At 58.0% G+C, this 25,138-nt stretch overlaps 8 protein-coding genes across 8 annotated transcripts; 6 read left to right on the forward strand and 2 right to left on the reverse strand.

The window, feature by feature from the left end:
• Positions 1-383: 383 nt before the first annotated feature.
• On the forward strand, positions 384-2,378 carry SPBR_01469 (uncharacterized protein; the record flags this gene model as incomplete). The annotated part of the gene is made up of 1 exon (XM_040759779.1): positions 384-2,378. The coding sequence occupies one exon, from the start codon at positions 384-386 to the stop codon at positions 2,376-2,378; it is 1,995 nt and encodes a 664-aa protein (XP_040619418.1).
• Positions 2,379-3,452: 1,074 nt separating this feature from the next.
• On the reverse strand, positions 3,453-4,469 carry SPBR_01882 (CDP-diacylglycerol--inositol 3-phosphatidyltransferase; the record flags this gene model as incomplete). The annotated part of the gene is made up of 2 exons (XM_040760192.1): positions 3,453-4,213; positions 4,301-4,469. 2 exons carry the CDS (start codon positions 4,467-4,469, stop codon positions 3,453-3,455), a joined length of 930 nt encoding a protein of 309 aa, XP_040619419.1.
• A 2,950-nt stretch (positions 4,470-7,419) lies between these two features.
• On the forward strand, positions 7,420-8,793 carry SPBR_01718 (uridine monophosphate synthetase; the record flags this gene model as incomplete). Its single annotated transcript, XM_040760028.1, has 1 exon — positions 7,420-8,793. The coding sequence occupies one exon, from the start codon at positions 7,420-7,422 to the stop codon at positions 8,791-8,793; it is 1,374 nt and encodes a 457-aa protein (XP_040619420.1).
• A 1,350-nt stretch (positions 8,794-10,143) lies between these two features.
• Positions 10,144-11,442, forward strand: SPBR_01749 (uncharacterized protein; the record flags this gene model as incomplete). Its single annotated transcript, XM_040760059.1, has 1 exon — positions 10,144-11,442. One exon carries the CDS (start codon positions 10,144-10,146, stop codon positions 11,440-11,442), a length of 1,299 nt encoding a protein of 432 aa, XP_040619421.1.
• Positions 11,443-11,579: 137 nt separating this feature from the next.
• Positions 11,580-13,442, forward strand: SPBR_01521 (uncharacterized protein; the record flags this gene model as incomplete). The annotated part of the gene is made up of 1 exon (XM_040759831.1): positions 11,580-13,442. The coding sequence occupies one exon, from the start codon at positions 11,580-11,582 to the stop codon at positions 13,440-13,442; it is 1,863 nt and encodes a 620-aa protein (XP_040619422.1).
• A 1,252-nt stretch (positions 13,443-14,694) lies between these two features.
• On the forward strand, positions 14,695-16,681 carry SPBR_01472 (uncharacterized protein; the record flags this gene model as incomplete). Its single annotated transcript, XM_040759782.1, has 5 exons — positions 14,695-14,778; positions 14,887-15,075; positions 15,339-15,624; positions 15,686-16,485; positions 16,574-16,681. 5 exons carry the CDS (start codon positions 14,695-14,697, stop codon positions 16,679-16,681), a joined length of 1,467 nt encoding a protein of 488 aa, XP_040619423.1.
• A 653-nt stretch (positions 16,682-17,334) lies between these two features.
• SPBR_01950 (signal recognition particle subunit SRP19) lies at positions 17,335-18,225 on the forward strand (the record flags this gene model as incomplete). The annotated part of the gene is made up of 1 exon (XM_040760259.1): positions 17,335-18,225. The coding sequence occupies one exon, from the start codon at positions 17,335-17,337 to the stop codon at positions 18,223-18,225; it is 891 nt and encodes a 296-aa protein (XP_040619424.1).
• A 292-nt stretch (positions 18,226-18,517) lies between these two features.
• Positions 18,518-23,149, reverse strand: SPBR_01207 (dynactin 1; the record flags this gene model as incomplete). The annotated part of the gene is made up of 2 exons (XM_040759518.1): positions 18,518-22,513; positions 22,604-23,149. 2 exons carry the CDS (start codon positions 23,147-23,149, stop codon positions 18,518-18,520), a joined length of 4,542 nt encoding a protein of 1,513 aa, XP_040619425.1.
• Positions 23,150-25,138: the final 1,989 nt, after the last annotated feature.

Consider the following 25,138-nt stretch of genomic DNA (forward strand, 5'->3'; position numbering starts at 1 on the left):
GACAGTAGCACCTTCCCTGCCAGTAACCCTGTCCCAGGAACAGGCAAGCTTGGGGAAAGTGAGAAGGGGGCAGCACTTGCCGTACGTGCATTGTAATTTCTGGGAGGGGCGTTTTAGCGCATCCGGTGGGGGAAGTCGCAGCCCTGGCACAGTAGCTTGCTGCCTGAAAGCGCCGTCTCAACGAGGCTCGCTAACATATCGCCACAACCTTGGCAGCTTCAACTTCCACACTAGTCTGCAACCTCAACCTCACTCTTTCTCAACAATCTCAACGGGTTTGCGTCTCAGGCTCAGAAAGGCCACATTTACTCCTCTACACTCTCCTCGTTGCGCTCGCCCTCTACACAGATGAGAAACCAGCTGCTGGGATACCTCCCAAAGCGATGGATGACGAGCCGTCCGAGGCGGCAGTGGCAGACGGTGGCAAACGAACAGCGGCGGTCAACGGTGCGGTGAATGCGGTGACGGAGAGCAATGGCACCAGTAGCAACATTGATGGCATAGTCACCATCTCCCCGCGCGGCGACGTCGTGCTTGACGTGCTCTTTGAGACGTCTAGAGAGACGCTGCGAGCGACCCGCAAGAAGGCAAACAGGACCTTTACTCCGGCGACCGCGACCACTGACCTCACGTCCGCCTTGAAGCCAAAACTTCCAATGGCATTCCGGGTTGAGTCGTCGGCCCTGAAAAAGAACTCGCGCTACTTTGCAAACCTGCTGGGTGACACACGTTTCAAAGAAGCGCGGACAGTCGAGGCTGGACTTGCAGCGTTGGCCCTCGCCGATGTCACACCTGCCGATGCGGACGTGACTCGTCTGCCACGGGTCCACATCGACGACGACGACGAGGGCAGCCGTACCACCGGACGTGAGCTTGTGTTTGCCGAGCTCTTGCGGATCCTGCACTGGGATGGCACAGTCGCACCAGTGGCTGTTAATATGAATAGCGACAATGGAGACCAAGCAGACAAGGCCGCAAGCCCACAGTCGAATTCGAAATCGAAAGCGAAAACCAATGGAGCGTCCCGGACGGCAGCAGCTGCACCAAAAGGAAGGCCCGCTAAAACCAACCCGCTGTCGGGAAGGACTGTGCCGTCGCGAAAAGGGGCCAACTCAGACACGGCTACGCAGAACAACAGCTCGGCACGGCAAACACATCCTGTCCTCCTGCCCGGGACACGCTGGTCTGCCAAGACGCCCCCAACACTTCTTGAGCTGGCTACTCTAGCCCTGCAGGCAGACAGGTTCGCCTGCACGGATGCAGCGGCTGCGTACGTGCGTGCACTGCGGCTGCGCTTTCCGCAGCCAATTGTCCGCTCAACACGGAGTGACGGTGGCCTCGGCGTCGGAAGCGGGTCTAGTGGTGGCGGCCTTCCTGGTATGACCAATGAGGAAGCCATCCGGCAGAAGGTCTTTATGGCGTGGCTGCTTGACCAGCCCTTGCGGTTTCATGCCGGCACACGGGAGCTCATCCTGTACGGCTCAGCGCGGTGGGCGGCAGCAATGTCTGGCGAGGAAGAGGACGGCAGCGCGGAGCTCGCCAATGGCAACGGCAGCGGTAGAGCCACCTCCCATCGTGGCCAGGAGCTGCCAGCCTGGTGGGATCTGCCCGACGGTCTGGAGAGCGAGCTGCAGTTCCGGCGGGCATGCATTGTCCACTGCATCGCATCTGTACCGCGGCACTTTTTGGCGCTCTACACGTCGCGCAACCGGCGGCAGTGCAAAATGGGCTACGAGTCGAGTGCGGCGTGCGACTCGTTTCAGCTCGGCGAGATTGTCAAGTTTTTGTTCCACAAAGATCTGCTCTTCCTGCAGGACTTTTCGTCGACGGTCATGAGCAAAGGTCGCACGCAACAGCCGCGTCTGTCTCCTGCCGACTACGCTGCCGTTGACGTGCACCACATCCTCTCAACGCTTAAGCAGTGTCCGGCCTACCAGCTCGACAAGCACCACGTGAATTGCGGCCTCCGAACGCGCATCCTACCCATCCTCGAGTATGTCCAGACGATGCTCGCGGCGAGTGCCGTGGGGCTGCACCGGCATGACTGGATGGCGGTTCGTCACGGAAAGGCGTCTTGGCTGGCGGCCGCTGAAGCCGCGGGTTTGCTCGACGGCGACGGTTGCGCGGAGGACGGCCACGACTCGGATCTCGACGGGGATGGCACTGACGGCAATGATGATAGGACACCGTCCTTTGGGAAGCCTGCGTCGGGGTCTGCCGTGACGGCCAAGACGGACCAGTACACACCCCAAGTGTTCCGGTTCACGCGATCCTTGGCCGGTGACCAGCGTTTACGATACGAGGGAAGTATAGCTGCTGATCGCATGGCAAGACAGCTTTTTACGGCCCGACGGTGGAACTGGACGCCAGAGAACTGATACTGAGTACGGTGCAGGATGAAAACGCGACATGTATAAAATATAGATTTGGTTTTGGAAACACTGTTGGATACGAAGTTGACATCACATTACTTTACGAACAGACTGGCACAAGAATATACCCTTATTTCTCGCGCGTTGTAAACACGATATTGACCTGCTAAACGGTCTCTGATCGTCCCGGACTCACACCAGGTGATCGATGGCAGGTTTCGTCTTTACTTGCATCAGTGGCGTTTAGGTGGCTGTCGTGTTGTCAAAGCGGACGCGAAAGTAGTCCGACAGCATCGGCCAGTGTTGAGACCGCAAAACGCAAGCAACGCTTGAAAGGCGTGGTTCGAGTAAAGAATACAACACAAGACGAGTAAATAAAAAACAGTCCAAAAGTAATCTCGTTGCTCCTAGATCTATATACTGTTTCCCAGGAATCACTCTGTGGCGTGACAACAAAAAAATTGCAAGACAAGTAGAAAACAACCGGGACTATTGCCATTCTTCCCAGTCTGCTGGCATATCCTCTCTCCATGGAGAACAACCAAAATAACAATAAGTATAAACAAAATACACAAAAATTATGTAAAAACGCCACTCCTTTCCCCACCCCTTGGATCTTGCAGTGTCGAGGACAAGAAGGTCTGATGCAAAAAATACAGAGAATAAAAAAAAGCAAAGGGAGAGAAATAATGTAGGGTAGTGTGTAAGAGAATGCAATAATAAATAATAAACGAAAGGAGTGAAGAACATAATTATAAGGCGAATTAAAAGATGAAACGAGAAGAGCAAAGAACACCCCCCGATTTTTTAAAAGGTGATATGTTGTTAACTTTGTTAAAGGCCTTGTTGGTCAGAGATTCCAAAGAAGTCCAAAGAAGTCGAAGAGGAGAAGGGGGTGCGACGAGTCGAAACGAACAGTGAAGAACAACAAAAGCGAATATAGGTGCAAGCAGACTGTAGGGGGGGCTTAATGTTATGCGCCAGATTATAAACAAGAATATGTCAAAGGTGGTGAACGACGGCCGGGTAGGCCTGTCGGACGACAGTAGCACCGGATTGTTGTTTCTCTGCTGGCAGCATTTACCGGCGGCGGGGAAGACCGGCAGCGCGGCGGGCCTGCACGTCGCCCTCTGCGAGCCACTTGCTTGCCTTGACCAGCTGGATCACGTTGAGGATCTGCTTGCCGGCCATGATGGGGAAGCTGACACCCGCCAGGACCCACGGCCAGAACGAGTCCATCTTGTTGGCCCGGGCCATCTCCAGCGCCGCTGCGCTGTGCGGGTTCGCAAAGATCTGGCGCAAGATGGACGAGTTGATTTGCGCGCCTGCGTGCAGGCCGCCGGCCGCCAGCACCGGGTCAATCGGCTTTAGCAGCGAGGGCTGGAGGATGGGGGACGAGAACGAGAGCAGGTAGAGCGCAATGAAAAAGAGCTCGTTGAGGGCGCAGAAGACGAAGAGGACCGTCTTGTTGGTGTAGTACAAGTTGAGGAGCCAGCTCCGCGACCGGTCGACGGACTTGTGGCTCGTATCGGAGCCACCCATGGCGAGAGTGGCGTACATGTGCATGTAGTGACTAGCAAGGTCGAGCGACACGAGGCCCTGGAAGACGATGGCCCAGCGGGGGAAGGCAGTCGACAGGAAGACGAGCAGGCAGGAGGTAGTGCAGCGGTCGGTCACCATGTCGAGCACAGCACCGAAGCGCGTGGACTGCTCAAAGTAGCGTGCGGCATAGCCATCGAGAGCATCCAGGAGGCACGAGATACTGTAGAGGAGTGAGCAGGTGCGGGGATGCAGCGGCATGTAGTAGAGCGAGGCGATGGCCAGGACGATACGGCAGTAGCCTAGAGCAAAGCAGGCACGGTTAGAATCGATATGGACTTGACAAAACCACAAAAAGAAGCTCTTTGCAGGTCAGCGCCGTGACTTACCGATCACGTTCGGCCAGAACAGGAAAATGTTCTCGCGCGGGTATGGCTCGTCAGATGTAGCGGCGGCAGCAGCATGACCGTGGCCGCTGCCATTGCTGCTTCCCTTTGCGTTTGGACTCGACTCCTTCTTCTCGGCAGACGCCTGCCTCCGCGAACGCACGCCGTTCATGGTTTGGATGTGGGAAGATTGCTGGGTTCTATGGTTGTGTAATATCTAATACCAGGGATACCAGTCCCAATGACGAGGCGCACAGTGTTAAGAAGCGTGCGTCGTCGTCGGTTGCGTCGCGAAGGATATCGCATAGACGTGGCCGGTTCGTCGAGATATATAACAAACACTCTGGGCGTTAGAAGAGTCGTTGCAAGAGTCGCGTTGAAGCTGGGTGAGCTTCTACAAGGCGTCGCGAGGCGTCTAAACCGTCGGGCACGTCGGTCTTATCTTCGGATGTGATAGGAGCTGAAGTTGGGGCGATGTGAGGTTGAACTCGAGTCAACCGAAAAGATCGCGAGAGAGGCCAAAGAAGAAAGTTTGGAGGAATGATCGTGTCGCCTACAAGGTGAGGTCAAAGAGGGCCCAAAAGTACTGCAAGGAGGCACCGAGATAAGGAGAAGTCGAACGGGGGGTTGTCGGCTGGCACGCGATCCAGATCGAGTCGAGATAGGGAAAAGAGTGTATGAAGTGAAAAGGGAGAGATAATAGATACTGCAGCTAGATAAAGATGCAGCCGTGGCCGAGGAAAGAGTAAGTAAAAAAGGAAGGAGGGCGAACTTAAACGATCAGAGACGGTAGACTGGCGTAGGAAGGAACCAACACGGAGTGGTACAGCGTGGAAGGAGCAAACGGCGGCCAGTAGACGGTAACGCGAAAGGGGAGGCAACAGCGAATTTTTGCTTTGGGGGCATTTTTTGCTGGTAAATACGACGTATTTTTGCTGGTGATGATTGAGGGAAGCAGCTTAGCGGATCGGCCGGTCGCGCTAGTTGCTAAGCTGCAGGGCAGGAAAGTGGGGCCCCGTAACGAAATGCAGAGAGAAAATAGGAGGCAATTGCCTTCCTTCCTCTGACTTTTCTGCGGTGCGGCAGGCGCGATGGCTGACCCTGTCAATTGATACGGAGCACCAACGGCGATAAGATGGACGTGACGTGCTGCAAGAGCATTTTAGCGTTCAGGTTTGCGCGTCACGGCGTCTTCGACTTGGGCTCACTCTGCCCAGGCACAATTGGGACTCCGGACCAACGTCAGCATTGGCATCAGTGTTTGGATAGTATCCGAGGGTAAGCAGCGTCGTCACGGTTTACTCTTATGTTTCCCCGGTTGTTCCTGCTTCTATTACCGTATTTGACAGAAGAGGTCGTTCTTGCCTTTTCGCAATTGATCTCAAAATGGCAGGTGCAAACCAATGCACCAAATTCCTCTCTTCCGATCACAAGAATGGAAAAGCTTCAAGCCCGTCACAGCCAGCGACATGTCGCATCTCTCAGACGAAAATGCGGCGTTCAAGCTGGCATCCATATCGACATGTTGCTCGAATTCCATATTCAAATGCTGTCTCTGATGTCTCAACGACAAAGTGTTGCCACAGTCCCCCTGATCGTCGTCGAGTTGGACAGAGGCCTGTCACTTAGCCGAGACGTGCAGGTGCCCCCTTTTTGCGTCCACTCGTACCAGGACCACGGGAATGGCTGTCCGGCGGTCTGCCCAGCTGCTGGACCAGTCGATCTTTCTAGGAGCGGGTGGAGGGGGTGGATGAGAGTGTGATCGGTGCTCAACTGTCATCGGACCCTGAATTCCAACGACGCTTGAAAGCTCTGAATGCCTTGACCGAACCCCGTTGCAGGCCACGCTACATTCCGTAAATTTGTGGTGCGTCTTTGCTTGCCTTCACAAGACGCCGTCTGTTGACTGCATGCCCAGCATTTTCATCCTCTTAGCAAATATAGCTTCTTTTATCTGGACTGACCATCCGTCCTCTGTTTGGTCACATCGATGCTACCGCACTGTCGGGACGCCTTGGCCTTTTCCTGCCTTGCTCTGTCTCCAACAGCCAGCACCCCCTTCTCCTCACTCCGCACGCTTGGTTGTTCTCTGGGTGTACAGAATAGACGTTGTCGCTTTTCTGATTCTTTCCCCTTTCGCCTCCTCACTTTCCTCGGTTCCATGGCGGCGCGACCTCTGGGCGCCGTGTTCGTTTCTTCGTTTCCTCTACTCCATGTCCCACCGAGCACTGAGTTTCGTCCCGCGTTTTTCTCACCCAAGGCTGATGTCCGTAGATATTTTATTGGCCCCCTGTCCCTCATCGAGCTCTTTGACATGTCTCGTACCAGCTTGTGATTTGTGACTACTCAAGGCTCCTTCCATTTGCTCGTTGGTCAAGTCTGGCTCCTTCTTGACCAGCCATCTTTCATGCTCGTTCTCATGGACCCCTGACAGCCCCTCCCCTCGCTTCCAACGGCAGTTGCTCATTCCTCGCGCCCCCCTCGTCACTTCCATAAAAGACGGGCATGTCCGTTCCTCTTTCCCTTATTATCAGCTCCTGCTTGTTCTGTAGCATTAACGCTGGTGTATTGACCTAGACTCCGTGCCTGTTCGACATCACGAGATCAAAAGGTCAGCTGCATTCGCCTTCACCGTCCCACGTACCTGCCATACCACTCGGCCAGTCCCAATATCTGCAAGCGGTCCCAATATTTTTGGCGGCACTGCCCCATAGCGCCCTTTCATCCCGTCGTGTTGCCCCCATCTCCCCTGATATTTTTTTTAGCGCTATTGCCAAAGTACTCAATTCTTAGCCCTGTTTTTCGACTTTTTAGTGGACGGTTTTTTTCCCGTTGAGGCCTCTGCCCGAAAAATTCAAACGTCTTTCCTCACGAGAGCAGCGTGGTCGTTCTTGCTGTGGTTTTGCGTTCCTTTTCTGATCCTTTATTTACTCTCATTTTCCGGCTACCGATCGTCCATCTCCAAATTGAACTTTCAGTTCGTGGCCGCTCCTTTGTCTCTCACTACGGGGCCCTATCAGCGCTCTCCCTCCGATCTTACTCTATCCGCCATTCCTCCCACCATATCCTCTCGTCCGCCATTCCTCCCACCATATCCTCTCGTCCGCCGCCAATCCCCCACCATGGGCGCCACACAGCACCATCCGTCCTTTGTGACGCCTTTTGCAGAGCGCGCAGAAACCGCTGCACACCCGCTGACTGCCTATCTCTACCGCTTGATGGTCGCCAAGTCTTCGAATCTGTGTCTCAGCGCCGACGTGTCGACGGCCCGCGAACTGCTGCTCCTCGCCGACCGCGTCGGCCCCTCCATCGTCGTCCTCAAAACCCACTACGACCTTGTCACCGGATGGGACTACAACCCGCAGACGGGCACTGGTGCCCAGCTGGCGGCCCTGGCCCGCAAGCACGGCTTCCTCCTGTTTGAGGACCGCAAGTTTGCCGACATTGGCAAGACCGTGCAGCAGCAGTACACCGCCGGTACGGCCCGCATCATTGAGTGGGCCCACCTGGTGACGGTCAACATGGACGCAGGTCTGCCCGCCGTGACTGCCCTCGCTGATGCGGCTGCCCACTGGCGCGAGCGTGTCCACTACGAGGTCAAGACGTCGGTCACCGTCGGCACGCCTGTCCTCGATAGCTTTGACGACAGCGGCAGTGGCACCGCCAGCGGCGTTGCCACCCCGAACACGCAGCACGTGTCCGAGTTTCCTTCGCAGTCGGGCGCCGCGCCGACGTCCTCGTTGACGACTTCGATCCCCTCGAACCTCTTTTCCTCCGCCCCACGCGCGAATGCTGATTCCGGCGGTCTCCCCACCCCCTCGCGCGACACCGACGGCCGGAAAGGAAGCATAGTGTCCGTCACGACCGTGACCCAGAGTTTCGAGCCTGTCGACTCGCCCCGGCTACCGCGCGACGGCACGGACGGCCGTGTGCACAGCGCGTCTGGCGGCACCTACCACCAGGACGGCACCAACATGGCCGACAGCACGAGCGGCAGCGGCCGGTCGGGCGCCGCGGCCGGCAGCAGCTACATCCAGGACGGCGCTGGCGCCGTCTATCCGGGCATCGAGGAGGCGCCCCTCGACCGCGGCATCCTGCTGTTGGCCCAGATGTCCACCAAGGGCAACCTCATGACGCCCGCGTACACGCAGGCTTGCGTTGACGCCGCCCGCGCGCACAAGACGTTTGTCGCTGGTTTTATTGCCCAGGAGACGCTCAACACGGCGCCCGACGACACTTTCGTGCATCTGACGCCCGGCTGCAAGCTGCCGCCGCCCGGCGAGGAGTTTGAGGAGAAGACCGATGCGAATGGCCGCGTGCTGCCTGGCGACGGCATGGGCCAGCAGTACAATACGCCGGCACGGCTGATTGGCGTCTGCGGTGCCGACATTGTCATTGTCGGCCGCGGCATCATCACGGCGGTGGACCCGCCGTCCGAGGCGGAGCGGTACAGGCGGAAAGCATGGAAGGCGTACCTGGCCCGTGTGCAGCAATGAGGCGACGCGAGAACGGGGGGGTTTGGAACATTGATACATGCGACAAAAACACAAGGAGCAAAGACAAGGGTCAGTGCTTTTGTTTGAGAGTTGCGATGTGCAAGGAGAAGGCGGAAACTGGAATGCTCGTCATTTTATACCATTTTGTTTTTTTATTGTTTCGAGTACTATTTCTGCGTGTCATGGGATTTTTGGAATTTTTGTAGCCACAGAACAATGAGAGCACACCGTCCAGGGGAATAAAAAGGATGCACATCGTAACTTGCATATCATTGCCACTGAACATAATCCGACGCACCTAACCATATGTGCACTCAACTGCGATGAGGCTCTCGGTCCAGAGTATGCTACAGTTGCCTCGTAAACAATGTTTCAATGATCTCTGGGTCGTTTCCATGTCTAGGCACTCATTGTTGGAGAAAGAATGCCGTTTGTGTTCAACGAATGTGGTATTCCTTTGTCCAGCGGTTGGCATGCTCCTTCTTAAGACTTTTGTGATTCGCTAGCCCGCCTTGGTTATGAGTTTGCTCTTTCCTGTAAAAGGTCATTGGCGGGGAAAAGCTCCTCCAAAACTTGGATGACGACAAGGGAAGAAGTGGCGCTGAGGCATTCTTATCTCCGATCGCCAGTGAGGAAAGAGCGAAGAAAAAGTTTGTCAGCCATTTTGGAGAAACCGCGCGAGAAAGGAAAGCGCTACGCAGAGTACGACACATTAACACTCTCCTTCCTTTTGGGCGGGGCTGCCATTGGATGGAGTGTTTGGCGAAATCGCCTGTCGTCGTCCTGCTTTTCTTCTCTTTTCCTTCCTCTGAGAGTGCGTCTTTCCACCTGGCAACCCGAGCTTTGAAGTCTTATTAATTCCCCGTTAAACGGCAGGCTGTTTTGGCCTGCTGTTGCCGTTCCGTCTACTGCCTTTTTTTTTAAGTATTGCTGCATTCGCCCCGCACCCAAGGCAAAGTACGGGAAACCGCGATCGGGATGCCCATACCTTCCGTTTTACTCAAACTTTTGCTCTGCAATTGCCGTTGAACAAAAAGCCTTTTCCCCCCTTTTTCAGTGTCATCACATACTCGGCATTTCACGACCAATTGCAGATCTCATTGATCTCTCGGCGTAGCAACCGGTGCTAAACCAGAGCAGACAACACGCTGCTAACTCCGGAGCATACGTCAGTTACACAACGGCCGCACTCCCGCGCGCGCTGCCGCTTTTTGAGGATCATTCGCCGCAAGCTTACGCGCCTTGCTTTGCCTCGATCTGTTGATTCTGACAACACATTCTCTCTCTCCGTGCATTCTTCCCGGAACGGCTCCAAGCCGGCATTTGCTCCCCAGAAGAGCGTGGCCCAGTATGACGGCGGCACGCTCCAAGAAGCGCACGGCCAGCCTGGACGACAGCGACGACCAGCAGGCCGGCGTCTCCATGTCTCCGAGTGATGGCTCGCCCGGCAGCGGGTCGGGCGGTGGCTCCGTGACCAACGAACCGAATGGCGACGTTTCCGCAAACGGCACAGCAAGGGGCTCGGGTGGCGCGCCGCCGCTGCGCAAACGCAAGCGCCGTGTCGTGTCATGCGCCGAGTGCCACCGGCGAAAGCAAAAGTGCGACCGCAACATGCCGTGCAAGGCCTGCATCGACCGCAAGATGGAGGCCAGCTGCCACTACGAGACCGTCGCCATGTCGCGCGAACGACACCACATGCGCGTCCTTGAGGCCGCCTCGTACGGCCGCGCGCTGCAGGCCGGCGGCTCCATACCCGTGAAGGCGGCTGGTTTCGGATACGCACAAAGCGCCGCCAACACTCTTGGATTCCTAAATCGGCTCGACGGCGGACGTGGCAGCAATGTTGCGGGCGGCGGAGATGTCGGCGAGCAGTGGGGGCCGGACGGCAAAGGGCCGTCCGCAGGCGGCAGCGGCACAGACAGCGCGACCCTCGCCAGTATGGTATCGGAAAAACTGGACGGTTCGGCCGTGGTACCAACGACGGAAGCCGCACATGCTGCTGCAATGGCCCAGCAGCGGTTTTACTACCAGCAGAACGGTACCTCCCAGTTTCCAGCGAAGCAGACGACAACACAGCAGCAGCAGCAGCACGAGTCCCACAAGCTCATCCACTCCCAACACCCCTCGTTTGACCACCAACTCCACCAGCGGCCGCAGATTGGCGATCCCTACGGCACAGCGGACCGATACCGAGCCCTCGTCCGCGAGCTGCCACCACGCGCCGCCATCGACCGCCTCGTCGACACCTACTTCAAGGAGTACAACTGGAACTACTATGCCATTGACGAAGACGTCTTTGAAAAGCAGCTCAATGACTGGACTGACGTCGCCATGGGTCCCTTTGGAACGCTGCAATCGCCGAACCAGCTGTCCCCGGACCTGCGCGCATTCCCCGCGCTTCTCTTCAACGTCATGGCCATGGGCCTGCTCATGCTCGAACCGAACAATGAGGAGCACATGGCGTTTTTTGACGGAATCAAGCATGCCAACAATGCCACCGGCGAGGACCTGGCTCTGGACTACTCCGAAGCTGGCATGGGCATCTTGTCGCTTCTGGGCAAGCGGCAAATGTCGTTTACGACGGTGTTGGCTGCGTTTGCACGAGGCGCTTTCCTGAAATATGTGGCCCTCATTACGGAAGCTGTATGAACTCACCCACTCCCCTCTCCCTCCCCAAACTATTGTCACCCTCACCCGACAGTTCATGTTTCTAATGCAATTCTCAGTGGCACGCTATTGGAGGTGCCATTCGTGACGCGCAAGAGGTCGGGTTGCATCGCACCTCGATGGACCCCAAACCATGGGCCAATACTGCCGAAGCCGTTCTCGAAAACCAGTGGGAGATACAGCGCCGCCGCCGCCTCTGGATGACGCTCGTCAGCTGGGACATCCAAATGGGTGCGATTCTTGGCCGGCCCATCACCGTCGATCCCACGGCCCGCATGACGCTGCCCATCGACTGCATCATGCCCAAGACATATGCCGAGCGTTCCACTATGCCCGTGCAGGCGCGCGGTGAAAACGATCCCCCGACACCGCTGTCACGCGCCATCTGGTCGTTCGAAGCCATCTCGCCGCTCCGCCCGATTCTCGAGTTTGAAAAGGAAGGACCGTGTCCCCGCGACTTTAGCCGCATCGATGAGCTGCACGAGACGATTGTGGACATTGAGTCGCGGACGCCACCCGTGTTCCGCGTGGACAACCCGGACACGCGCTACGACAACCTGCCTGGGTTTGCGTGGCTGCCCAGCATCCGCGCCACGACGCCACAGGTGATTATATTCAACTACATGGCGCTCCACCGCCCGTACATCTTTACGCGGGCCAAGAGCCGCACCGAGGCCCTCAAGGCGTGCATCCGGATGCTGCAGGTCCAGCGGGTGTACTTTGCGTCTCTCAAGCCTCAGCAGTACAAGACGTTTTCGCTCTTCTTCGGCACGTTCGACTCGCTCGTCTTGATGGCAGCCATTTACATCCTGTTCCCCAAGGAACATCCCGAGCTGTTGCCGGAAGCCATCCAGCACTACCGCTGGTCGGTCCAGCGCTTCGAGATCATGATGGAGCATTACAGCCTGGCACGGTCGGCGCTCGGCGTGCTCCACGCCATCTACCTGCGGCTGCGCAAAACGCTCGGCATCAGCTTCCTCGAAAACGACCATGGCCTTGGCGGCATCCTCGGCCCCGGCGCGGCGCCTGTCGATGATTTGACGCTCAGTAACATTGATCCCAGTCTGAAGGGCGACGGGCCGGTGTTGGGGGCGGCGGCCGCCAAGACGGGGAGTGGAGGTGCCGATTCGGGAAGCAATGGTGGATACCAGGGCACGAATGGAAGCGCCACGGCCAGTACCGACCGCACACCAGGCGGTGTCTCGTCTGCATCGGCCCTCTCGAGCGCAGCAAGCGACGTCTTTAGTAACGGCAAAAAGACACCAACAACCGAATCTGCAGCAGGACCTATCGGGATGCATGGTCCGACGGCCGACGACGGCAAAAGCCTCGATCAGGGTCCGACGGCACAGCAGCAGCTGCAGGAGCTGCAGGAGCAGCAGGAACTGCAGGAGCAGCCACAGCAGGAACAGGGCGGATCTGCACCGATCGCATCGTCCAGCCTTCTCGACCCTCAGTTGGTGTCCCAGGAGTTTGACGACCTTTCCGGAACACGGACTGCCGCAGACGACGCAATGGTCGACTCGATGTTCCCAGACAACTTTGACTGGTCGTCGCTGCCGCCCATTTGCCCGACGGGCGACTTGGCGTACAACATCTTGCTTGGCGTCAGCGACGGGTCGGCAGCATCGGCGTGGGGCGGCGGCGGAAGCGGCGCTGGTGGAGGCAGTCTGGTGGGCGGGATTGGCGGCAACAGCTTGGACCTCCTGAACAATGTCAGCTCGGGCGTGGGCAGCTTGTCTGCCGACCTGGATACCGCGGACGCGACCGCCCTTGCCGCTGCCGAGGCAGCGCACGCTGCGGCTGCGGCAAAATCGGATGTTCGCGACAGTGCGTCGCCTCAGCATCAGCAACCGGGCGAGGACGCCACCGGCCCGGGAGTGAACTCGTTGATTGACGGCACGGTGATCCCCTGGCAGTTTGAAGGTGACTTTGGTAACAATAGTTTATGGAGTCTGCTGAACAACTACAACTCGTTTTGAGCTGGAATGGAGGGACGCAGGATCAGACAATGCGATTCGTACGCACTTTTTGGATATGGTCGGTAATGCCAGGCTTAAAATTGGACAATAAAACGCCGCCGCAGGGGTGCATCATCTCTATCCAAGGCATGTTTGTAGTTGTACGACATAGGAAGCATATTGTATCTAAAATGGCACGTGTACAGAGTACTTGGGAGTAGGCATGCAGCAAAGCCCAAGGCTGACAACATTCAAACAAGCCCCATGCACTCTGGCTGGAAGCAGTAAGTCTGTGGCCTAATCACATCCGTCGCCTGGAGGTACCGAGATGAGGATCGATGCTCCTGGCGGCTGTCTTTCTGCTTTCTGTTTCCAATTGCCATATGCCGTACCTAACGTGCATTTATTTCTTTTTCATATTTCGTTTTCTGCTTTCCGCCTGCTGGCTTCTGTTTTTGCAGTATAGACAAGGCGGGAAAGACTCAGTACAGAGGAGAGGCAATCCGCCAACGCCCGAGGTTGGTCTGTTGCAGCCCGACTTGTCTGCCAATCATATAGCCTTTACGTTTTTTTTTTTTTTTTTTTTTTTTTTTTGGCGATGTGTTGCGTGTTGTTAAAAACGAACGGGAGTCGTTTAGGGCAAAGTAGATTGAAGCCGGAAACAGAAGACAGGAAATCGAAATCGAAATCGAAAACCCGAAACAGACTAAATAACATATTATTGCTCCATATTTCGTACGTCGTAATGACATAGGATCCGATACAAGGAAACTGTCAGTCGCAGTTTCCCGTTACCTGCTTTCTGACTTTGTCAGTGCTCCTGGCAATTGCTACTTTCGGCCTAGTTACCACTCTAGAGATTGGACTGCAACGGGCTCTCCTAGCACACATATGCGACCTTCATCGCTCCTTCCCAGTTCTTCTGCAGTTCTCATTTGCACCTTCCCAAATATAATACACTGCTTCCAGCAGTCCTCGCCTTCCCCTTTATCCCCTTTATTTCAATTTTTGTCGCGATGCTCTTTCCTCGACATTCTTACACTCTGACGTTCGCTCCTTCTCTCACTCTAGACGCCGACCACGACGTTCCTCACGCGCAAGCTTCCCGACGCGTAACATAAACGCGGCCAAGCGGTCGCTCGGTTTCCTCTGACCTTTGGCTCACGAATCACGCATTGGAGATCCCCCCAACCTCATTCCTCGCTTTGATAGACTCGGCTGTCGCTCCCCGTCGTTGCACTTTTTTGACTCGGGCCTTACCGCACAAAGAACCATGATAGGCGACGAATTGGGCCTGCTTAAGCAGCGGTTTCAACAACTGCGACATTTTGAGGATAGTCAATCGCAGCTCTTAGAGGTTTGTCTTTGCCAGAAAGAGTTTCTGCAGCATGTTTTTGCAGCATGTTTTTGCGTATCGTTTTGCTCAGTCTGCTCTGGGAACTGACCGTGTGCTCTCCCGCTATAGGATCTGTTCACATACAGCCAGCAGTTGGAATCTCGGCTGCATACAGAGACGTCCCAGCTGCGGCGAGACCTTGCCAACTGCCGCCTCGACTTAGACGATGCCCAGAACTCACGACGCAATTTCCAGCAACAAGTGCAGGCATTAAACAACGAGATTCAGCAACTTAAAAACGAAAACGACGAACATAGGGTGCGTGGCATTAGAGAGAGAAGAGACTGGGCAGACTGGGCAGACTGGGCAGACTGGGCAGAGTGGACAGGATACACTATGGCTGGGAAAAACAAAAGACCTGAAAACAGCCCAAGAAACGAAGATGGAGACTAACGGAAAGATATGCAGAATGGACATCCTTACGTCGCTGTATTGATCGACGGCGATGGGCTCCTAGTACGCCCCGCCCCATTTTCTCTCCTCTGTCCACATGCTCGCAGAACTAACACCCAACTGAACAGTTCCAAGACTCCTTCGTCAACGATGGCGTTGAAGGCGGCAAGCGGGCTGCCCATGCGCTACGCACCGCCGTCGTCGACAAATGCGGCGACCAGGCGTCCAAGATGGAAATTATCGTAAAGGTCTGGGCCAATAAGTCCGGCCTGGCCACAGCCATGCGCCAGGCGGGCGTCATCTTTAGCGAGGATCAATTCAAGCAGTTTACCCTTGGCTTTACGCAGGCCAAAGCCTCGTTTGACTTTATTGACGTTGGCTACGGCAAAGAACGCGCCGATTCCAAAATTAGAGGTGCGATATCGAAAGCCCCTCCCGTCCTTTTTTCGAATGAAGCCAATTCTAACGATGGCAGAGGATGCCCGGTGGCACTTGCACAATGCCAATTGCAAAATGGTTGTGCTCGGCATCTCCCATGATTCCGGGTACGCCCCTTTCCTAGATGACCTCAGCAGCAACTACAAGACGCGCGACCGCCTCCGCATTCTCGAGGGCTCGCCCACGGTGCGCGAGCTCATTGCCACCAATATTGAGGTTACCAACTTGAACGAAACCGTGTTCCGGTCCGACAAACTGATTGCCGACCGCATCCCGAATGCGGCTCCAGTGAACCCTATGCCGAACGGCACCGGCCGCGCGTCGCCGGCAGCCACCAACGGCCAGACTGTAACCGCCAAACCGAACGGCGGCATACCGAACAACGACGCTACAAAGACCAGCGTCCTGTCGCCCACCAAATCGCCGTCGATCAGCTACGCGAGCGCTACGACGGCCAAGCGTAGCAGCCCACCGCCGACCATGACCTTCCCGCAGTCCACAACCAAGAGCCTGCAGGCCAAGGCGGCAAGTGCAGCGGCCACTGCGGCCGCGCAGCTCGAGAAGAACAAGCCGAGCTGGAGCCCCGGCGAGCGCGGCCTCGATCCGCCCGTCACGTACAACCCGGTGGTTGTGGACAGCGTCAAGAAACGCAAGGGCAAGGACAAGTTCTGCAACAACTATGTCATTTTGGGCCATTGCACCAAGGACTATTGCGAATACAATCACAAACTTAAGGCGACGGCCGACGAGAAGATGGCTTTGTCGTTCCTGATGCGCCAGTCGCCCTGCAGCCATGGCCAGGACTGCGCCATTGAGGAGTGCATTCACGGCCACCATGTAGGTCCCCGCCCCCCCCCCCCGTCTACCCGACGTCGGACGGGGCCCTTTGTCTTTGGCAGACCATCCCACTAACGTGTTCTCACAGTGCCCGAGTGTGCGCGACGGAAACTGCCTGCAGCCGTACTGCCGGTTCCCGTCGGCGCTGCACCCGCCGAAAACGAAGTTTAAGCAACCGTTCCTCGGTGACGATTAATAGATGCAAAATAAACCAGGTGCGATTGAGAAGATGTGAGGATGTTATAAGACAAAGACGTGAGTGCGTCCCACGTCGTGTACGACGGGGACGCTGGAAGATGGATTAATTGGACCTGATCTCGAGAGATCGAACGCGATATGGAGCGATACGGAGCGATATGGAGTCATATGGAATGATATTGAAGGCTGGACGTGGTATTACATTTAAAGTGGTCACGTGCTGGCCACAGTGCAGACGAGCAACCTGGCGGTGCCATATCCAAAAGGCAATATTAGGGTCCTGATATGTCCGAACACAACAGATTGAATTCATCTATTTCGTTTTGCTTGCCGATTGACGTTTATTCACCCGCAATGTAGGACATAATGTTCTCGATCCCGTCTTATGACAGCCTCGCCATTGTATGTGACAAGGCTCTCGCCGTTTGCGATGACCCACTTTTCTACCACACGCCGTCCCCACAATCAGCGCCCCACCAGATTTGCCCACAAGAAAAATGCAGGCCACTAACGAGGAAGGTGCCGCCTACTGTCGACCACATAACCACATCCACATTTGCGCCCCTCAAAGCAAACATCGCGACAACCTCCCCTCCCAGCCCCTTTGCGTCTCAACCTCCCCCCATCCTCTCACAACTACCATCGGACGTCATGTCACGCCACGCAATAGTCGAAGAGGTTGAGGACAGCGACGATGTGTACTCAGACCCCTCCGAGGACGACATTGACGACTTTGACGAGACTGACATTATCCGCCGCAAAGAGCCCGCCGCCGCACGACAACCCGCACAGCCCTCGGCCGCATCCTCAATACCACAGCCGTTTCAGCAGCAGCAGCAACAGCGCGCAAACATTGGCCGCCCGGGCGGCGTAGAGCCCCCGCCCGCCTACGCCGGCTTCCCTGCGCTCTACCCGGTCTACTTTGACAAGGACCGTTCACGTGCCGAGGGCCGTCGCGTCAGCAAGAGCCTCGCCGTGGCCAACCCGCTGGCGCGCGACATGGTCGACGCCTGCGCCTCGCTGCAGCTGCGCACCGTCTTCGAGCCCACCAAGACGCACCCCAAGGACTGGGCCAACCCGGGCCGCGTCAAGGTCGACCTCAAGGCCAGTACGGCCGTCAAGAACAAGCACCACCTCTACGTTCTCGTCGCCCGCTACCTCGCCGCCCACCCGACCACCGAGTCCAGCGCCGGCCTGCGCGAGACCGTGCGCGGCGCGCCACCGCCGCCGCCCCGCGGCGAAGCCTACCCGCGCCCGGCCATCCCGCGCGGCTGGAAGCTGCCGGAACTGGTGCCGTATCTGAGCCCGGCGATGACGGGCGGCGGCGTGTCGGAGAACCTGTTCCAGGACGTCATGAAGGAGATGCAGGGCGCCGGCGGGCCGGGCGGCCTGGGCGCGCTGGGCGGTGGCGGCATGCCCGACATGCGGCAGGCAATGGCGGCGCTTGCTGGTGGTGGTGGAGGCGGTGGCGGCGGAGCGCCGGGCGGCGCGATTGGCGGCAGCGATACCAAGAAGGGCAAAAAGGGCAAGGGAAAGGCATAGACGAACAAACGGCACGAGGGGTCTAGTTGTAAAAAAAATGCAGACGATCTACTTGGGGTTTCTGCGGGCATTTGACAGCGCGGTATAATAAAACGAAGCCTTTTTATTGTACTACTTTTTTTTTATTCTTTTCTTTTCTTTTTTTTTTTTAAAAAAAAGAAAGAAATTGTACGTCGTATGCGGCCACAGAGTGACAAGTAAATAGAAATGGAATGGGGTATATAGCAGACAGCTCTGTATAATTTCACGTCGGGCCACGATTCCCTCCTCCCGTGGCAGCACGGCCTCCCTCTTAGGCTCGATAGACTGGGTCGTCTGTGTGCACCTGTCGCCGCCACCACGACTGCGTTCCCTCGCCGACAACACGGATACCACCAGCAGGGTTGTTCTCCTTGTCCTCGCCTCCGCCGTCAGCCGTTCCCGGAAGGCGAATCTGCTGCCGCCGCGCGGAGGCTGCGTGCTGCTTGCGCGCCAGACGCTTGCTCAGCACAACGTCGGCTCCAGCACCGCTACTCACATCTCGTGCCTTGCGCGCCACGGACGCTTCCCAGCCCTTCCAGGCCGCATAGTCTTCAGCCAGCTTGGCAGCGTGGTAGCCGGGCGACGTGTGCGCAGGGCGCCACGCCAGACGGTCGGCGGGCAGCTGCTTGCCGAGATCGTACACGCGGGCGGCACTGGCCATCTTCACCAGCTCGCCCAGCACATCGCGTGCTTCGACAGCCACCGCCTGGGCCCGCGAGGCCGCTGTTGGCTGGAGCGGCTGTCTCCGCTGGTTCTTTTGCAGCAGCGGCTCGGCGAGCCAGGCGTGGTTGGCCTGCTCCGTCAGACGGGCCCGCCGGCTGTCTTCGCGCAGGTACCGCACGGCCGCCTGCAGGCTGCCAATCTCGGCCTTGAGGGCCTCCATCTCGCGCGCCGTGGCCACCGCCCGCTCCTTGGAGTGCCGCGCCGCTGCCTGGTGGCCCGACCGGCCACCGACACCGCCAACGCCGCCCAGCTGCCCGCCGTACTCGCCGTCCTCGCCGGCGCTGTCGTCCACGCCGGCGCCTGCCAGGAGGCTGGCGTCGCTGGCAATCTTCTTCCAGCGGTCGCGGTCGGCCTCGAGGCTCTTGAGCTCGCGGTCCTGCTTCTCAATGTCCTCCTTGAGCTGCTTCGTAAAGACCTGCTCGGCCGCCATCGCCCGCTCGAGCTCCGCAATCACCGACGCTTTGTTCTGCGCGTCGCGCATCTTGCTCTCCAGCGTCTCGATCTTGAGCTGCGCCGTGCCCAGGTCGTTGTCGCGCCGCGCAATCACACGGCGCGCCTCGGCGTGGTCGTCGCGCAGCCGCCGCAGTTCCTCCTCGGTGTCCACGGGCACCGTCTTGGACGCCTTGATCTCCTGGCCGCGCACCACCCACGGCGCGGCCGGCCGCTCAAACTCGAGCGTCTGCGACAGGTCGCCCGACAGCGCCGCCACGTCCGACACTTGGCTGGCCACCGCACGCAGCCTGGCCAGGTACGTGGCAAAGAGGTCCTCGTCGGCCGACCCGCCGTCCGTGTTGGTGTCGCGGGCCGCGGCCAGCGTCGTGTTGTGCACCACCGTCTGCACCTCGGCGTACGTGTACGGCGCCGTGCGGCCCTCCTCGTGCAGCAGCGCAAACAGGTCGAGGCCCATGCGGCGGGCCAGCTCGGCCAGGCCGCGCGACGCCGCCTCGCACTGCTCAAACGCCTCGAGCGTGTCCGGCATCAGCGACAGCGACCGCGACTTGAGCTCTTCGAGCGACCGCACCGCCTTGCTGGCCACCACCTTGGCGCTGCGCGTCTGCGCAATGGCCGCCTCCGCGCGGCGTGCAAAGTACTGTGCCGCGTCGTCCTCGTCGTCGGCCGGTGGGATGACCCGCTGCACCATGCCGCGCGCCGTGTGCAGCGCAATCGACGCCGACTCCAGGTGGCTCTGCGTGAGCACGGCGCGCATCTGCAGGTTGTCGGCAAAGCCCTCGAGGTCCTGGCCCTCATGCTCCTCGTCGTTGCCGATGCTGACACTGCTGCTGTTGTTGTTGTTGTTGTTCAGGTTGTTGTGAAGAAGACTGTTGAAGCCGTTGGCCTTGGGCGTGGTCTGCTGCTGCTGCTGCTGCTGCTGGGTGGCGGCAGGCGAAAGGTGCACTTCAGCCAAGTGCGACATGAGCGCAATGGACCGCTGGAGCTCGTCGGCACACGTCTGCTCCTTGAGCTCGTCGCGGCGCAGGCCGTCGATCCAGGCGTTGAGTGCGCGCTCGACGGGCTCCAGCTCGTACAGCGCGCCGTCGAAGCGGGCAAAGTTGTCCGTCGAGCAGCGGCTGATGGCGCTCACAAAGCGGTCGCACATGGCCGACACCCACGTGAGCTTGTCCACCACGTCGCAGCCCACAAACACGTCGTCTTCGTGGCCCGGGTGCGCCGGCTGGTTGACGCGCTCGCGCACGAATCCGTTGAGCAGGTTCGCCTTGAAGGCCAGGCGGCGGAAGCGCAGCAGCGCCAGGACGGAGTTGCGGTCGGTCTGTACGTACGCGTCGGGCAGGAAGAGCTTGACAATCTCCAGGTGCTGCTCGGCCTCCTGGGCCTCCATGCGCCGGAGCTCGAGATCGATGGTCTTGACCTGCGCCTTGGCCGCCGACAGCTGCAGCTTCATGTTGAGGTCCATAATGGCGCGCGACCGGCTGTTCAGCTGCTCCGACTCGTTCTCCGTCACCGCGTGCGACGCCCGCATGTCTTCCAGGTCGCTCTGCAGGCTTGTCACCACCTCGCGGAACCGTGTCAGGCCGTACTCCATCTCCTCGAGCTTCTCTTCCTGCTGGCCGGCGCGGCGCGCCTGCTCCTGGATGACGGCGGCCTTGAAGTCGAGCTCTTCCTGCATCTCGCGTTCGTTCTGGACGTGGTTGATTTCGAGCTCGTCGTTGATCTCCTTGAGGTTCTCCAGGTCCTCGATGACGGCCTTGAGCTCCTCCACCTGCTCGGCCTGGCTCATGTTGCGCTCCGTGAGGTCCATAATCATGTCGTCGGCGGCCTGGGCCGCGTCGAGCTGCTGCCGCAGGTCCTCGACGACAGCCTCTGCCTGCGCGAGCTTGTCTTTGGTCGCTTCGTGCTGCTCCTTGGTCGCCGTCAGCTCCTTGACGTCTTCTTCGAGCAGCTTCACCTGGTCGCGCAGCTCTTCCTCTTGTTGCTGGGTGATGTCGCGCAGGCGCAGCAGGGCTTCGCGCAGCCGCTCGTTGGTGCGCTCCATCTGCAGCCAGCTGGCGCTGGTCTTCTCTTCCGGCGACATGCCCTGGGTGAACTCGGCATTCTCGCCGCGCAGCACGTCCACCTCGAGCTCCAGCTCTTCGTTCTTCAGCTTGACAGCATCCAGCTCCGCCTTGTACACCTCCGCCTGCTCTTCTGCCATCTCCCGGTCCAGCGTGGCCAGCTCCATGGCAGAGTCGTGCTCCGCCTGCATCGTCTCCACCGACTCCAAGAGGCCCTCGGCCTCCTTGAGCTGTCTGCGGAGGTCGGCATTCTCTTGCTGCTGAGGCTGGTACTTGGCTTGGATCTTCTGGATGATCGCCTGGTATTTCTCGCAGTCTGCGCTCAGCTTGTCGAGCTGCTTGATCTTGTCACGGTCTTCCAGCCGCTTGCGCTCCAACACCCGCAGTTTCGCCTTGAGATCCTCAATCTCACGGTGTGCGGCCGCTGCCGATGCAGTGGGGCGGGTGGCCGATGCAGCAGCAGCGCTGGCGCTGGCCGCCGCTGTCTGCCGAGCGCCTGCGGCAGCACCGGCCTTGGATGCCCCCGACGTGAGGCGCTCCAAGGCCGCGGCCCTTGATTGCACGGGGCTTTTCGGCTGTGGCGATAGCACCTCGTCGTCGCTGCTCTTCTGGGGCGACATGATTCGGCCATCGATGCTGCCGCGGGTGGGCCGTGCGCTGTTCAGACGGCTGCTGCCGGCGCTTTCGTTGCCAGAGTCTCCCGACGCGGCACGGATGCTGGACGGCCGGCGGCCCACGCGAGACGTCGTCGCACTGCTTACGCCTGGCCGCGCAGCTCCCAGGCGTGTTTGAGCTGTGGTACTCGTGCGCCCGGCTGTCGTGGACGTGGTCGACAGACGGCCACCTCGTGATGCAGGCACTGCCGGGGGCCCCATGGATGTCCGCGTGCCGCCGACTGATGGGCGAGGTCGCGAAGTCACAGAGGACAGTCGGCCACCAGCACCTGCGCCAGCGTTGGAGGGTGTCCCGGTTCGAGAGGTCGCCGTGCTCGAAGGGCCGGTGGCAAGTTGCTTTGTCGGCGATTTCGTCGGTGACTACCCACACGTCAGACCCAATGTGAGTACAGTTGCCTCGCAATCACAACCACCAAAACTCCTCGAAACTCCTCCAGACTCGAAACTCACCCTTGCTATACTTGATGGACGCGACCGGGATACCGGGCTAGGACTTGGCGCGTTAAGGCTCATCCGTTTTGTGAGCCCCGGGTCTCCTGACATGCTGGTCCGAGTACCGGCAGAGGTGCCGGTGTAGACGCTGCTTGGGCGGCTGCCCACGGTTGATTTTCGCGCAGCCGGACCGGTCGTGCCAGCCGATGGCCGAGCCGCAGCCGCAGCCGGTCGCTGTGGTTGCTGTCGTGCAGGAAGTGGAGCCGGTGCTGCTTCTTCCGTTTCCTCCTCCTCCTCCTCTTCGTCCTCGTCGTCATGGTCGTCGTCGTCGCCGTCTCCAGCCACGCCAAGAACCGTCACCGCCTTCGGCCGAAGAAACATGCCATAGCCCATGGCGCAGTCAAAGTACCGCTCGCCCTGCACACTGCCGTCGTTCTTGCCGGTGGGCGCCTCGAGCTCGACGCCTACCCAGTCGCCAGGCGCGAAGTGCGGCCGCCCAGCAAACCGGATGATACCGCGGGTGCCATCCTGCAGCTGGACGAGATGGCCCACGGCAGGCTCCATGGCAAAGAGGCCGGCGAGGGAGAGTGTGTCGTCGAAAGGCTCAGGGGTCGTCAATGCGTAGACATGCAGAGGCCAGTCATCTCAAGTCGCGGTTGGGTTGTGATGCCGTAAACAAATAGGGGGTTAGATGCTCTGAATGGTGGTAGAAAAGGGTCGGTCGTCGGTCGTTTGAACTTCCGGACGCCAAAGTTTCGCCCTGAGTCCGCTCTGTCGTCAAGAGATCGTCGGAAAGGGCCGTCGGGCGGTCGTCGATGCGGAATACCTCCTCTCTCTGTTGTCGTACGGAAAATAGGAGTTCACGTTTCGGGCCAACACGCGTAGAACTAGGCAATAGCGGCCCTGGGCCAGTTCCCCACAGGGGCTCCCACGATTGGCTACTAGGCCACGGAACTCCCCTGGCGCGCATTTCATACTCGCTCGGAGTCACGTGAACATGCGACAGGGGTCAAACGTCAACAAGTCGAACGCATCGCATCACGGCGATTGGGTCGTTTCTGTCTGAACAAAGCATTTCATCGAGACTTGTACTTGTCGTATCGAATTTGTTCCTGCCATTTATTTACTTAAAGTGTCACGTATTTGCTTTCTAAGTATTACCTCAAAACTTGGCAATCAAGCGATTCGAAGCTGACAACATCTGGTCCCAACCAGGCCATGATTCAAGTGAACAGTATGCCGGCCCAAAGCGACTCTTGACAATCAAAAACAGGCCTCACTCGCTGTTCCAAGTTGATGTCCGCAGTGTAGGCTCCGTGATGGCACAATGTGGCTGTCTTCGTATGGCTCACGTGCCTGCAACGTCACAGCACCTGTGGCCATCCGCCTCACTATTTGACTATTAATTTTGGAAAGACGCAGAAGTCACGGAATCAAGGAAATAGCAGCTATAGGGCACGTTGGCGAGCACCTTCCGTCTTGCCATTCCGGCGCTTGGGTGCTTCTCATGCTAAAGTCAGTCGGAGTGGAGTGCGCATTAGGAAGGCACGATCGCAACTTGGACACCTTCTGTTCGTTCCTTCCGAACCTGTAATCAGCAGCCATGCTACCCGCAACAGAGGCAACCATCTCATGGCTTCTAGCGTCGCTCTGCCACTAAACACGCTCTTTCCTCTTGTCGTCTTGCGCCTTCTCTTCCTGTTATGATGCTTGCTATCTTGACCACTTTGTTCACTGTTTAACGTGGCCAGGTCCACAGGCTCTCTCATTGTGTCTATCGCAGCTTCCCAGGCCAGACAAAGACAACAAACAGACCGTCGTGGGGCCAAGGAAAGTTGTTTACCTGGAACACTCAGTCTAGCAGCCGCGACTGGTCGTCCTGGGGCAGCTCCTGTACATCGCCCTGCATTTATGTTTTCCCCTCCCTCTGTGCGATTTTCTCCCCATCTTCATCCTCACTCTTCCTCACCATCGACATCCGTCTCCTTGTCGCCCCTTTTTTGCTCAGATTCATCCTTGTTGTACAGTGCACGCCCTTTCTTGGAACTTTTTTGACACGAACACGTGTATGTCTACTGCTTGCGCCGTCTTGCCCCTGCATCTCCCTCAACCTTCAACCTCCTGGAGAGTCATCCAACAAGAACAACACCTAGCAATCAGCCAACCGTCTCGCCCTCCTATCAGCTTGCTCGTGCAACACGCGTCTCGTGTTGGCTACCCAGCATCTGTCCAGGCACTTCGACCTGATTTTGCTCCAATTCGGTAAGCCTTTTTGGCTAACGCTTGTGGTGCTGTTTCCCGTCAATCCCCCCCTTCTCCCCTTCTCCAATCTTTGTCGTCGTTCGTACAGGGCTACTGTTTGTTTTTATGCTTTACGTTTTGTTGCTTCTTCCATTTCTGTACGTTTGTTTTCATGTCCCTGTGGCTTATGCCTTTCTTCTTCCTCCTGTATTTGAATCCTGGCATTTTGAGGCTGGAAAGTAGTAAGTTGCAACTTGGTCTCGTCACGTTCAAGTCTACGTCACCATCACGCCTTTACCAAAGCCTCTACAA

The sequence above is a fragment of the Sporothrix brasiliensis genome (genome assembly GCF_000820605.1).
Source record: "Sporothrix brasiliensis 5110 chromosome Unknown Cont18, whole genome shotgun sequence".
NCBI classification, from domain to species: Eukaryota; Fungi; Ascomycota; class Sordariomycetes; order Ophiostomatales; family Ophiostomataceae; genus Sporothrix; species Sporothrix brasiliensis.